Here is a 13,172-nt window from a genome sequence, read left to right as displayed (position 1 = left end):
TTCTTTACCTTCCCACTTGCTTTTATTCATTGAAATCTGTTTATATTTAAAAAAAAAATGTTTCTTAACCCAAGATGGTTAACATTGATACCCTGTATACAGGGTGGTAACAAATTTCATTTTCTTAAAGGCTATGTAATCATATTCGCCCATAAATCATGTTACAATCGGACAACTTGTTTAAAAAATTCAGATTTATTACCACTTTTTTTAGTTAGAGATTTACAGTCAATCTCCTCAAATGATCAAAGTTTGAATCTCTGCATTTTTCTATACACTAAACGGTCAAATATTCAATAGAGACCATGGTATTTCAGATTGTCATTGTGTAAGTGAGGGATAACAAATTTCTTTCTGTCTATATTGGACTATATTTATGTGGATGACACATACCATAAAACCCGTGAAACAAATCAATTACTCGAGAGTCCACAAGCTCAATTAATATCTCACTAACAATAACTTTTTATATTTTCAATCTTTTAAATTCAGTTCCTTTATTTTTTTTTAAATATAACGAAAATGTATTACATGATCCTTAAGCTAAAACTTAACTACAATTTAATTACAAACAAAACTATTAAACAATTAATAATGAAGAATTAATAAAACAAAACTACATAAGAGTAAGCGGTAAAATTTCACATCAAATTTCCATTCGAATTATTGGAATTATGATTTACTGATGAATGAATTTCGATGTTTCGGTGGCAGTCAAGCCTTCGGCTCTCAAGCGTTGCAACATGGGGCGGTAGATGTCACGAGTGAAAGGCAAGACAACACCACGTTCTTGGATCTCACCATCCAAAATCATTTTAGCGGCAATGGCAGCTGGTTTGCCCACAGTCATGGCCATGGCAGAGTGACCATTAGGTTGGCCATAGACAACAAAGTTAATACCACGTTCCTCAATACGACCATCTTGCCAGCGAATGCCTACTTCATGACGCAACACAACCAAATCACGTTCTTGGCGTTCTATAATTAAAATCATAAAATTATTAAAGGTTCAATTATAATCGTTTTTAAAGAAAAACTTACCAAATGCCAATCTGTTAGCCAAGTAGTGGCTCAAAGTATCCAAAGGTGTATTAAGTTTCACAACAGGTGTATCCTCCAGCAAACCCAAATTTTCCAAACATTCAGCATCGCCAATACGTTCAATCAATTTTTGTTTAAGATTTTCATAGAAAATACTGCTATCAGACAAACCCAACATATGTACGACCAATTGACGCCAGGTTACATCGGGACCACTGGGGTGTAACATTGGATGAGGTTCAGGATCAATCAAGCCCAACAATTGCATGGGTTGTATAGATTCAGAGAAGCCCTTGTAGCGTATGGTACCTCTCAACAAAGTGTGAACGTCTCTGCCCAAACCATAAAGATCAGCATATTTGGTTGAGTCGCGGTTGGGGAAACCTTCCAAAGCAAAACCAGGCAAAAAGTCTAAACTCTTGGGATTTGACATGAGATCACCACCGCCAGAGATTTCCACAATTTGTCCTCTACTTAAGTACTTGGCAGCCGACAGAGTATTCAAGAGAACACCACGAGGAGACCAGGAGAATTTGTATCTCAAAGGATTGCCCGAATGTTCGGGAGCGGGAAGACCACCACAGTAACTAACAAATGATTCAATAACACCACCCTTTTCTTGAGCCTCATGAATGCATTCCAAAGCCAACAAATGATCAATACCAGGATCCAAACCAACTTCATTCATAATGGTCACACCATTGCGACGAGCCTCTTCATGCAAACCACTGATTTCATCATTCAAGTAACTGGCAGTTACCATATGGGTCTTTTCAGCTACACAGTATTTAGCAACCATACCGTGCAAACTGTAGGGCAATAGCGAAATTACTACATCAGCTTTGCCGCACAATTCTTGCAAATGATCGGTACTTTCATTGACATCCAAATAGACACTGTCTACACCAGCATACTGATTAGCTAAACGATCGGCTTCATCCTTGATTTGTGAGCATACGGTTATGGATACATCTTTTTCGCGGTGCAACCATTCTACCAAGGGGGCAGATACCATACCGGCACCCAATACTAATACTTTCTTGTCAGACTCTGAGCGTCCTTCAATCTTGTGACGTGAACGATTGCTGGGGAGAAAGAAGAAATATTAATGTTAGATTTAAAGAATAATCAGAATTGTTAATGAAAAGTTTAAGATTACTTCCGATTCAGATTAGAGTTCATTAAACTAAAGGTGGGAATTGATTTCAAATATGAGTGAGATGGAATTAGATTTTCACACCCAAGAGATTATTACCTGGAAGACATTTCTCAATTTTTTTATATTTGTTTTTAAATAAGTTTCAATAAAGAATAATAACTACTCAATAATCTGAAACGCCGAATTTACTTTCCTTGCTTGGGGTACAAATACAAATAATAATTGTTGTTATCAGTGACTGTTGTTATCAAAACGCAAAAATATTAAAAAAAAAACATAATATTTGTTCTGGTTATCGCTAAAACAGTTTGTGCTTAATGGTATTATCGACATTAAACACATGTAGTAAGAGACTGAACAACCCCTGCACATTCATGACACCGTAATATTCAGACAGATTTTTACCAGCAGTTAGAACTGAACTAGAACTGAACTAGAACTGAACTAGAACTGAACTAGAACTGAACTAGAACTGAACTAGAACTGAACTAGAACTGAACTAGAACTGAACTAGAACTGAACTAGAACTGAACTAGAACTGAACTAGAACTGAACTAGAACTGAACTAGAACTGAACTAGAACTGAACTAGAACTGAACTAGAACTGAACTAGAACTGAACTAGAACTGAACTAGAACTGAACTAGAACTGAACTAGAACTGAACTAGAACTGAACTAGAACTGAACTAGAACTGAACTAGAACTGAACTAGAACTGAACTAGAACTGAACTAGAACTGAACTAGAACTGAACTAGAACTGAACTAGAACTGAACTAGAACTGAACTAGAACTGAACTAGAACTGAACTAGAACTGAACTAGAACTGAACTAGAACTGAACTAGAACTGAACTAGAACTGAACTAGAACTGAACTAGAACTGAACTAGAACTGAACTAGAACTGAACTAGAACTGAACTAGAACTGAACTAGAACTGAACTAGAACTGAACTAGAACTGAACTAGAACTGAACTAGAACTGAACTAGAACTGAACTAGAACTGAACTAGAACTGAACTAGAACTGAACTAGAACTGAACTAGAACTGAACTAGAACTGAACTAGAACTGAACTAGAACTGAACTAGAACTGAACTAGAACTGAACTAGAACTGAACTAGAACTGAACTAGAACTGAACTAGAACTGAACTAGAACTGAACTAGAACTGAACTAGAACTGAACTAGAACTGAACTAGAACTGAACTAGAACTGAACTAGAACTGAACTAGAACTGAACTAGAACTGAACTAGAACTGAACTAGAACTGAACTAGAACTGAACTAGAACTGAACTAGAACTGAACTAGAACTGAACTAGAACTGAACTAGAACTGAACTAGAACTGAACTAGAACTGAACTAGAACTGAACTAGAACTGAACTAGAACTGAACTAGAACTGAACTAGAACTGAACTAGAACTGAACTAGAACTGAACTAGAACTGAACTAGAACTGAACTAGAACTGAACTAGAACTGAACTAGAACTGAACTAGAACTGAACTAGAACTGAACTAGAACTGAACTAGAACTGAACTAGAACTGAACTAGAACTGAACTAGAACTGAACTAGAACTGAACTAGAACTGAACTAGAACTGAACTAGAACTGAACTAGAACTGAACTAGAACTGAACTAGAACTGAACTAGAACTGAACTAGAACTGAACTAGAACTGAACTAGAACTGAACTAGAACTGAACTAGAACTGAACTAGAACTGAACTAGAACTGAACTAGAACTGAACTAGAACTGAACTAGAACTGAACTAGAACTGAACTAGAACTGAACTAGAACTGAACTAGAACTGAACTAGAACTGAACTAGAACTGAACTAGAACTGAACTAGAACTGAACTAGAACTGAACTAGAACTGAACTAGAACTGAACTAGAACTGAACTAGAACTGAACTAGAACTGAACTAGAACTGAACTAGAACTGAACTAGAACTGAACTAGAACTGAACTAGAACTGAACTAGAACTGAACTAGAACTGAACTAGAACTGAACTAGAACTGAACTAGAACTGAACTAGAACTGAACTAGAACTGAACTAGAACTGAACTAGAACTGAACTAGAACTGAACTAGAACTGAACTAGAACTGAACTAGAACTGAACTAGAACTGAACTAGAACTGAACTAGAACTGAACTAGAACTGAACTAGAACTGAACTAGAACTGAACTAGAACTGAACTAGAACTGAACTAGAACTGAACTAGAACTGAACTAGAACTGAACTAGAACTGAACTAGAACTGAACTAGAACTAGAAATAAACTAGGGTAATGTCCCATAAGCAGGAAGCTCAAAACCCCAATCATCGTAAAACCATCAAAGATTTCATTGTTTGAATTTCTTGATACAAAAATTATAAACAAATCTTCATTTTTCTCCAATGCACAAGAATTTTCATTGGAGTAAATCGAACTTATTAAAACTGTATCGTAAACTAGTTCAGGATTTATTTTTTCAAATCCAATTGCTATACTTACTTGTTAGATTCACGCAATTCTTGAATGTATTCATAGTTCTCGGTCAATTTACCATTGCTGGCAATAATGGCCTGCAAAATAAATTAAAAAAATTGATATCAAACTTGTTCCTTAATTTACAATTTTCGTTACCACTTACCGATTTGATGGGGAATGAGAAATGCTCATCCTCCAAAGTTTTCTTGGCATCACTCTTAATGATGTCATTTACAAATGGATTCAATAATTCACCAAACATATCGGTAGCTTCTCTAGGCAATTGTGTGGGCATATTATCAATGGAGCACACCAAAACACCAGGACCCTTAAAACTCTTAGTATCCTTATTGCGATCAGCATCATACAGACAGAAGGGGGTATCAATGGTGGTACATTCGTTCATGAATTCAATAGAACCGCCAGGATCGGCAGAAATATCACAGATGGCTACCATGCGGTGAGGCAAGGAAGGACTACCTTTGCTAGTGGGCAACCAAGGGGTATTGGCAGGTCTAAGTAGATTTTTGGCATCGGGAATACTAATGAGTTTGGGACTACCCACAGCCCAGTAAATGCCATTTACAATGACTGAGGCATAGGGAGCAATCTTTTGGCTGAAAGTGGAAATATAACGTTCTGGGTATTCATCGTATTCTTTGGCATCAAAACCACCACCTTCGCGGCGTTCCAAGTGATCAGTGCGGCTGACTTCACAGCCGTACAATTTGTTTTGGCCTTTTATTAGGAAAAGGGAGAGTGTTTTAGAAAGTTTTTAATAGTTATTAGATCTGTGTTACTTACTGCCGTGTTCGGCCACCTTTCTCAACATTTCTGGTGGCACGTATTCAATGGGTAATTCTTGGAAGACTTCTTGAGCTCCCTGTGACACATTACCGGAGCCAGTAAACACAAAAGTCAAGGGACCAATTGACTTGGGCATCATACCCAAGGAAATCTCATAACCACAATCACGTATGGCCTGTCTAGCCATAGAGGAATTGCGATAGTTATGGGCTGGACCAATGTGCATGAAGGGTGTATGATGACCCAAAGCCAACAAACGCAAACCAATGCCATGCAAAATATTAACCATACCAGCAACACCAGCATATTTGCCAAAGGCTACCTGACGAGAGCCTCTCTCATCAATGATGCGCTCATAATCGATCAAGCGGATCTTCTTTTCCAACACAGCATCCAATAAAGCCATATTCGACTCTTGAGCCTTAATGGTGTGGGAGAAGAAACAATAGGTTTTGCCTGGTATGAGAGCATCGATGGGTACTTGTTTAACACCAAAGATAACGGAAGCTTCACTAATATCTTCTTGGATAATGGCGCCAGCTTGCATATAGGCCTAAAAGTAAATACAAATTTTATTTAATTAGTACATAAAATGTAATAATCTTTATCCTTGCCCCTCACTCTTAAAACTTCTATAGATAAATTTTGGTTTTTTACCAGTTATCAAATTATCAAATACTTTTCTTATCTCTGCTGTCTTTAAATACGTGATAAGTGTAGTTTTCATAAATTTTTCAAAAACAAGCATATTTTTTAATCAAAACATAAATATTTTTTTTATTTTTCTTAAAACTTTTTTAACAATCTGCGTACTTTTTATTTATTAAATTGTGTTGCATTTGTATTTGTTGGCTCCCCAACATTCATTTAAATGTTTTATTATTTTTTTTTTGTAGTCTAAACGCTTTTTTATGTCCGATAACGCATAGCAACTTGAAATGTTTTTATTCAGAGCTTCATTCATTCTTTAGTTGATATGATAAAAAAAACAAACTAACACAGCCGAAATATAATAAAAGAAATGAAGCAGACTGAATGGAAATTTCCATTCGTATGAAAATAAAAAGAATTCTGTAGATACACTTTAGTATTATGAGAAATATGTTAGTAGAAGTAAATTATTGCAAGCCTGATATCTTCTATTTAGAATTTCTTATACAAAAAATTGTGTGCATTTAATGGATCGTTTTAAAAAAATGTGCATCGAAATCATAAAACGTATTGTGGATGAAAATACAGAAATCAATAGCGATTCACTTAGTACCCTTAACTTAGTCGTTTTATGAAATGATGGAAAAGGTATGCCTAGAAAATATATGTATATTATTTATTAGAAATCATGTGATTTTCCCACAAAATTTCGTCCATTCTACTGAACCTGGCCTAAAAAAGACCATAATTTAGTTATTTTTATTTTAAATGCCTCCAATATAACCAAGGATATTCTCAAGAAATCTGCTTCATTAACTGATAAATATTTGCTTGGCTTACAGATTTTCAGCAATATTATACTTTTTTCAATATAGGCATATATTTTGGGAAGGAGCTCATGTTTGCTATGTGAAATAGAAGCCTACTGATGAAACTTCGGAATATTATATTCTCTTAACATTTTTGGAATTAGTTGGTCTATTGCGTTATAACGGAGAGAGAAAGTCATGTTCGCTCACAAATATTCAAACTATTGGGAGCGTGGCTTAAAAATGCGGGATTTACAATAGATGGAGTATCTTTTGAACGAGGTTCTTGTTTTTAAAAACTTATATGTCATTTTGAAGAGTATCTGTCATTTAATCTCACTTATAAACTGAACACTATGAACAAAAAAGTATTTTTTTTTTGCTTCGAAATGTAAATTTGTTTGTACCAACAAACCGTCATATGCGGGAAGTTTTGCATTATTTCTCTAATTTGACAAAAAAATATAGTGCCGCTGAAACTTATTGTGAATGTGTTTCATTGGTTTCAATATGCGGGAGATGCGGGAGAATTGTAGGCACTACTTGACGATGATTGTTGTAAAACTCAGCAAGAGCTTACAAAATCATTTGGTTATAAAAAAAATAATTTTTGCACTGAATCATTACTTGCGATGAAAAATGGATCCATAACCCGAAGCGTAATAGATCGAAAATGAACCCCGATCAACCAACTGTATCGACACCGAAGCCAAATATCCATGGCGCTAAAGTAATTCTTTGTATTTGGAGCAAAAGGGTTCTATCTATTATGATTTGCTGCAATTTCACCAGACCATCACAAGGAACCTGTACCGAATGCAACTGATTCGTTTCAAGTCAGCATTGGTCGTAAAATGCGCAGAATATGCGGCCAGACATGAATCCATAATATTCCATCATGACAACCCTCGGACTGTTACAATCATCTGTGTTTTAGCATAAAAATTTAAATTAATTCAACTGTGTTCTGTTTTCTATTTGCTTAAATGTTTATATGAATTTATATGAAAAAAACGTACTTTTAATAACGTTTTTCTTTATAACTCCTGAACTAATCGAGTCTCCATCGAAAGTTTTGAATATAGTAGAGAGTTTAGGTGTCCTCATGCCATGTTCTTTTTGAATTTTTAACACCGCGATTTTTGATATTTTTACATTGAAATATATACCTTTAATCTTTTGGATGAAAAGAATTTTATTCACACCATTTTAACACTCCGTTACTCGCAACTGATCTGGTTGATATAGGCAAACATTTTTTTATTTTAAATTTGTTTAAACACCCTAATTTTTTTATAAAATCAAATATAAAATCTAGAATGTATAAATTTTGATAACTTGATAAAATAGTATGTGAATTCGTAATTAAATGCGGCTGCGACATAATAATTACAATATTCATAAATAGTAGTTTAAATTGGAATGACCTAGTCATTAATCGTTATGCAAGGACACCCTTGAATGGTATATATGTATATATTAAAATTAATTCTGTACCAAAATAAAACCCAGAATTGCGATTAGTAGAAGATTACAGGTAAATTACAAAAGTAACTTTAATGAACACGATGAATGCCATGGTAAACTAAAGAAGATTTCATAGAGACATGGAAATTGCGAGACAAAATAATGGAATAATGTCTAATATGTATTTGTTTTTCAATTAATAGGGGAAATTTAAAACAATTGCTTAGAAAGTACTCGCCCGGTGACCGGTGAAAAGTAACTTGTTTCATTTTAAAATATACCAATTATCGAAGAATTTATAATTTTTTCAAGGAACCACAACCAGTTTATAATAATCCACACTGAAAAAAGTTCATTTAGATTAGATTTTAGACCTGACCACCTACAATGAAAAAATGTTAAAGTGATGGGTTTCTCATTTAAAGTATTAGAAATAGAAACCGGGAACCAATGATATGACTAGTTACATTTTTAGGAATATAAATATAATATAAAAGTTCTATATAGTTCTGCAAATACAGCTAAGCTCTCATATTTTAAATAACTGCTATCTTACTACATTAATTTCACTTTCAATTTATCAAGAATTTACTTTTCAAATAAAAAAACGTACGATATGAAATGAACAGCACTTGTAAATTATTGTTGCGTAGCATTCGTTTACCTTGTAGTAAAATAAACTTGATTAATCAAATAATTGTATTTTTTTTGCAACTTTAAAAAAACTATATGATAAGAAATACAAAAATAATAATAGAAAAAAAAAACAAACTCATAAAGACATTAATTTTATCATTATCATCTTGTTTGTGTACTCTACTTTGAAAATAGAATTTCAGGAAGTTTATTGAAATGTAACAAAATTGTATAAAGTTCTTGAAAAAAAAAATAAATATTTCTAAAGAATTTCGACTACTATAATGAATATTGGTCAATTTCAGCGAATTAGTTATAAAGGATATTTGATAATAAAATATTTTCTAATAATTTTGGACAGAATTAAGAAAAGGTTTGGTAAGGAAATGTCATCACTAGTAAATATATTATGTAATGATTAATTCTAGTATTTCTATTACTCAAAAGTAGATTCTTTTGAAGACAGGGAACCGACACAGAAGCTGTTCCTTGAATGGTGAATAGGTACCGGTTCTAGTTCATATACTTTATACTAAAGTGATTTATCATTTTAGTGTGGTATTGACCTAAAAGGGTACAAATTCTTCTCATTTTAATACAAGCAAACACGAATCCTAGCATAACGGAAATTACTCAAACTAAATTTTCTCTCCCACGAACTCTTTCAATTTCTCCACAAAAAAATCTTGAAAATTCTGCCGAAAAATTCTTTTTCCACGCCGGAATCGCTCGACACTCGGTGACAGATTTCGAATCTACCCGGTTCTTGTTCAAATAGTTGATACTAAAGTGATCTGTCACATTTTACTTACTCAAGGTCACACGGAAGACAAAGATCGCCCAGAAGAAGAATTTAAGGCATTAGTTCAAGAAGATTGTTGTCAAGTCCAAAAAGAGCTTGCAAAATCATTGGGAGCTACTCAATCAGCAGGATTCATATGAATTGAACCTCAAAGACGATTTTGTATGTCTGAAATGCTGCTTAAATCATTTTTGCACCGAATCATTACTAGCGATGAAAAATGAATCCATTACGATAACCCGAAGAGTAAGAGATCGTATGTGAAGCCCGGACAAACTGCCGATTCGACTCCAAAGCCAAATATCAATGCTCTGTATATTGTGGAACCAAAAGGGTCCTATTATTATGAGCTGCCGAAATCTGGCCAGAGCTGTACCCATTTCAACTGATCGAGCATATACCGAAAAACGCCCAGAATATGCGTCCAGGCATGAAACTGTAATATTCCTTCATCGCAATGCTCGGCCACATTATGCAATGCCTGTTGAAAACTATTTAGAATGAAGTGCTTGGAAAGTTTTGCCTTACCCACCTTATTGTCCAGACCTTGCCGACTACTATTCGTTTCGATCGATGCAGTACTCTCTCTCTCTCTGGGATACCCTTTATTTTGGAACAAAGTACTCGAAATTGGCTTGGTTCGTTCTTGGCCACAAAATATTATCAGTTCTTTTAGCTTGTAATCCATATTGTTACTAAATTGTACTTGAATTCAAATATAACGATTTGAATGGCTGATTTAAAGTTGCATAATGCTTTCAAATAGCAGTGCCCAAACTTTAACATATTTGTGGGCATTATTAACATTGAATAAAAGCTTTCAGTTGACCATTGATCGTAAGTTTGCTACGCTGTTTGCTGCGACCGTATATTCGAATTCGAATATTCAGTTAAAGAACATTGTAGAAAGTACACCACAGATGACGTATGTATTAGAAACCTCTAGACAGTTAAAGAGCAATCTAGAGGGCAGATGGCAGTGTTATAAATAGTGGCAGAAGTTGCAGTCGTGAGTGAGTTTATCAGAGACGCTTTTCGAATAAACATCAACTGAGTGCTGTGTTTTTCAAGTGAATTCGTGTACATAATAAAGTATGTCTGTATTTCTGCGAATTTATAAACGCGTATAAAAAAAACATTGAGTGACTATTTAATTCTGTTGTTGTACATTTTAAATAAATAAAGAGTTGTTACAATTTTTAAACTACTAAGCGGCTTTTATGTGCAATCCGGTTTATTTAAAGGAAATAAACAAACGTTTTGAAAAGGTTAAAACGTAACAATATGTTGCCAGAAAGATGGGAAAACAATGGCCAATACTTTGGATAAATTTATATTGGAGGAATTTTTCAAAATAAAGGCTAAAAATTTAAAAAAAATCACCCATTTTTAAATCATACACCCAATAAATTTTCTCTCTCATAAATTCCTGACTAAAAACGCTGTAAATTCTCCACAATCAAAATCCCATCTTGAAAATTCTTCCCAAAAAAATCGTACCAAATTTCTTCTCCCACACCGGAATTGCAATAAATATAATACTGACATCTTTAAGACACTCGTTGACAGGTTACGAACCTAACTACAACAAATATGTTCTGTTTCGGATATTAAAGTTTTAACTTTAAATCGTTATTTGTAGAGGAACGTAAAATATATATCGAATATATGAAGGGTAAATACAAGTCGTATTTAACTTTAACTATTCTTATTTGTTGTCAAACAATTTATTGACCCATATTTTTAAGAGTATTGTCTAAAAATAAACCAGAGACATGTTCTTGAGTCAGAGAAGTTGTTTTTATTAATAAAAAACTTATATAAAATCAACAAACAGCCATAATTATTCTGCGTGCAATTAATCAGACAAAAAGTTGACAAACGTGCACGATGTACGAGAGTCACTGCAAAAATCTTTATAAAATAGAACTGAACAATTGAGGTTTCCAAATTTGATTTTTTTTCAATATCTTATAAAAACTGTTAAAAAACTTGTAAAGTTCTCAAGAAAAGATCAGTAGTAATTGAGTAAAAAATATCAAAATGATCTTAAAGTTATATTTAACCAAAATTAAAGTGTTACTAGCTTCTCTATTCACAATAGTTTTATACCTCCAAATTTTACATTTTATCTTCAAGGACTTTGCAAAAGAGATTTGAACAAAATTTATTTGACACTATTATCATGTGCCAGAAGCATGATATGTTTACTTGCAAATGAATTAGTTTAGTTTATGTTGCTTTTATCAATTTTAGATTTTATGGCAGTAAATCTTAGAAATAAGTATCAACAAGTACAAATAAAATTTAATCATATTTATTATCAAAGAGGTGTGTGTTGTTTTAAATTTAAATTAATTTCAGCAACAAATTCCTACAAAGATTAAATGGCAAATTTGAAATTGAAATTGTTGTTTTAAAACAGTATCAGCAAAAATGACGTGTATAAAAGGTTAGTAACACATTCAAGAGTTTTGACAAATATATAAATTTTATTATCAGCCTTTGCTAAATTTTCTAATTTAAAATCAGGAATTTGAAAAGATTTATAAAAATCCGTTAATAACTTAAATAAATATTTATGATATATCTTTAAATTAAGAAATTTGTTTCTTTATCTTACCTGCATGGGATAGGCACGACGATTGGAGGGCTGCACTATAACCTTAACGCCCTGCTTAACCATTTTTTGAACATGTGAGGGTCCAAATGCAGCTCTACGTTCCCATACGGATTGATCTTCACGACGTATGGCAATTACTTTGCCTTGCTAAATTATACACAAAAACACACAAATTCCAATTTTTATTATTATTATTATTTTCCACTAGCAAAAATATTCAACATTAAACTCGCAAAACCTACGTGACGATATCTGAAAAACATTTTGGCAACATTATCCCCAGCAGTTGGTAATGTTGCCCGAGATTGCAACAAACGCATCATATTGGAACACTTTTCTTTAAAAAACCTTAACACTTTCAATTTAATTTTGACTCGATTTTTTTCCCCGTTTTTATTTTGTATCCGCTTTAAGATCCGTTTCCATCAACCGCTGAAATGTTTCTAAAATTTAATACTTTAGAGTCGAGCCCCTATCAGATTATTAAACATTAGAGTGTGAGACGAATAAAAAATGAAATAATAAAATTGTTCAGATTATTTTTCCCTTGTGTATATGTTGGCGCAAAATTTATTTATTCAAAAAACACCAAAAAAAAAACAACATAACAGACAAACACATTGAAAAACTCTCGCTTTTAGCTCTTGTTGGCATAGCAGTATGAACAAAATAAAAAAATATTGAAAAAAAAACACTGATAAGAGATTTGA

At 33.4% G+C, this 13,172-nt stretch overlaps 1 protein-coding gene across 1 annotated transcript; it reads right to left on the bottom strand.

Moving 5' to 3' along the window:
- Positions 1 to 463: 463 nt before the first annotated feature.
- LKRSDH (lysine ketoglutarate reductase/saccharopine dehydrogenase) lies at positions 464 to 12,894 on the bottom strand. Its single transcript, XM_065499557.1, has 7 exons — positions 12,705 to 12,894; positions 12,463 to 12,609; positions 5,472 to 6,027; positions 4,831 to 5,405; positions 4,692 to 4,762; positions 1,042 to 2,126; positions 464 to 978 (listed from the first exon to the last, which is right to left on the bottom strand). The coding sequence occupies exons 1-7, from the start codon at positions 12,783 to 12,785 to the stop codon at positions 680 to 682; spliced, it is 2,814 nt and encodes a 937-aa protein (XP_065355629.1). The 5' UTR covers positions 12,786 to 12,894; the 3' UTR covers positions 464 to 679.
- Between the last annotated feature and the right edge of the window lie 278 nt (positions 12,895 to 13,172).

Source organism: Calliphora vicina, chromosome 2, assembly GCF_958450345.1.
Source record: "Calliphora vicina chromosome 2, idCalVici1.1, whole genome shotgun sequence".
Classification (NCBI taxonomy): domain Eukaryota; kingdom Metazoa; phylum Arthropoda; class Insecta; order Diptera; family Calliphoridae; genus Calliphora; species Calliphora vicina.
Note: the sequence above shows the minus strand (reverse complement) of the source record. Positions and strands in the feature narration are given on the sequence as shown.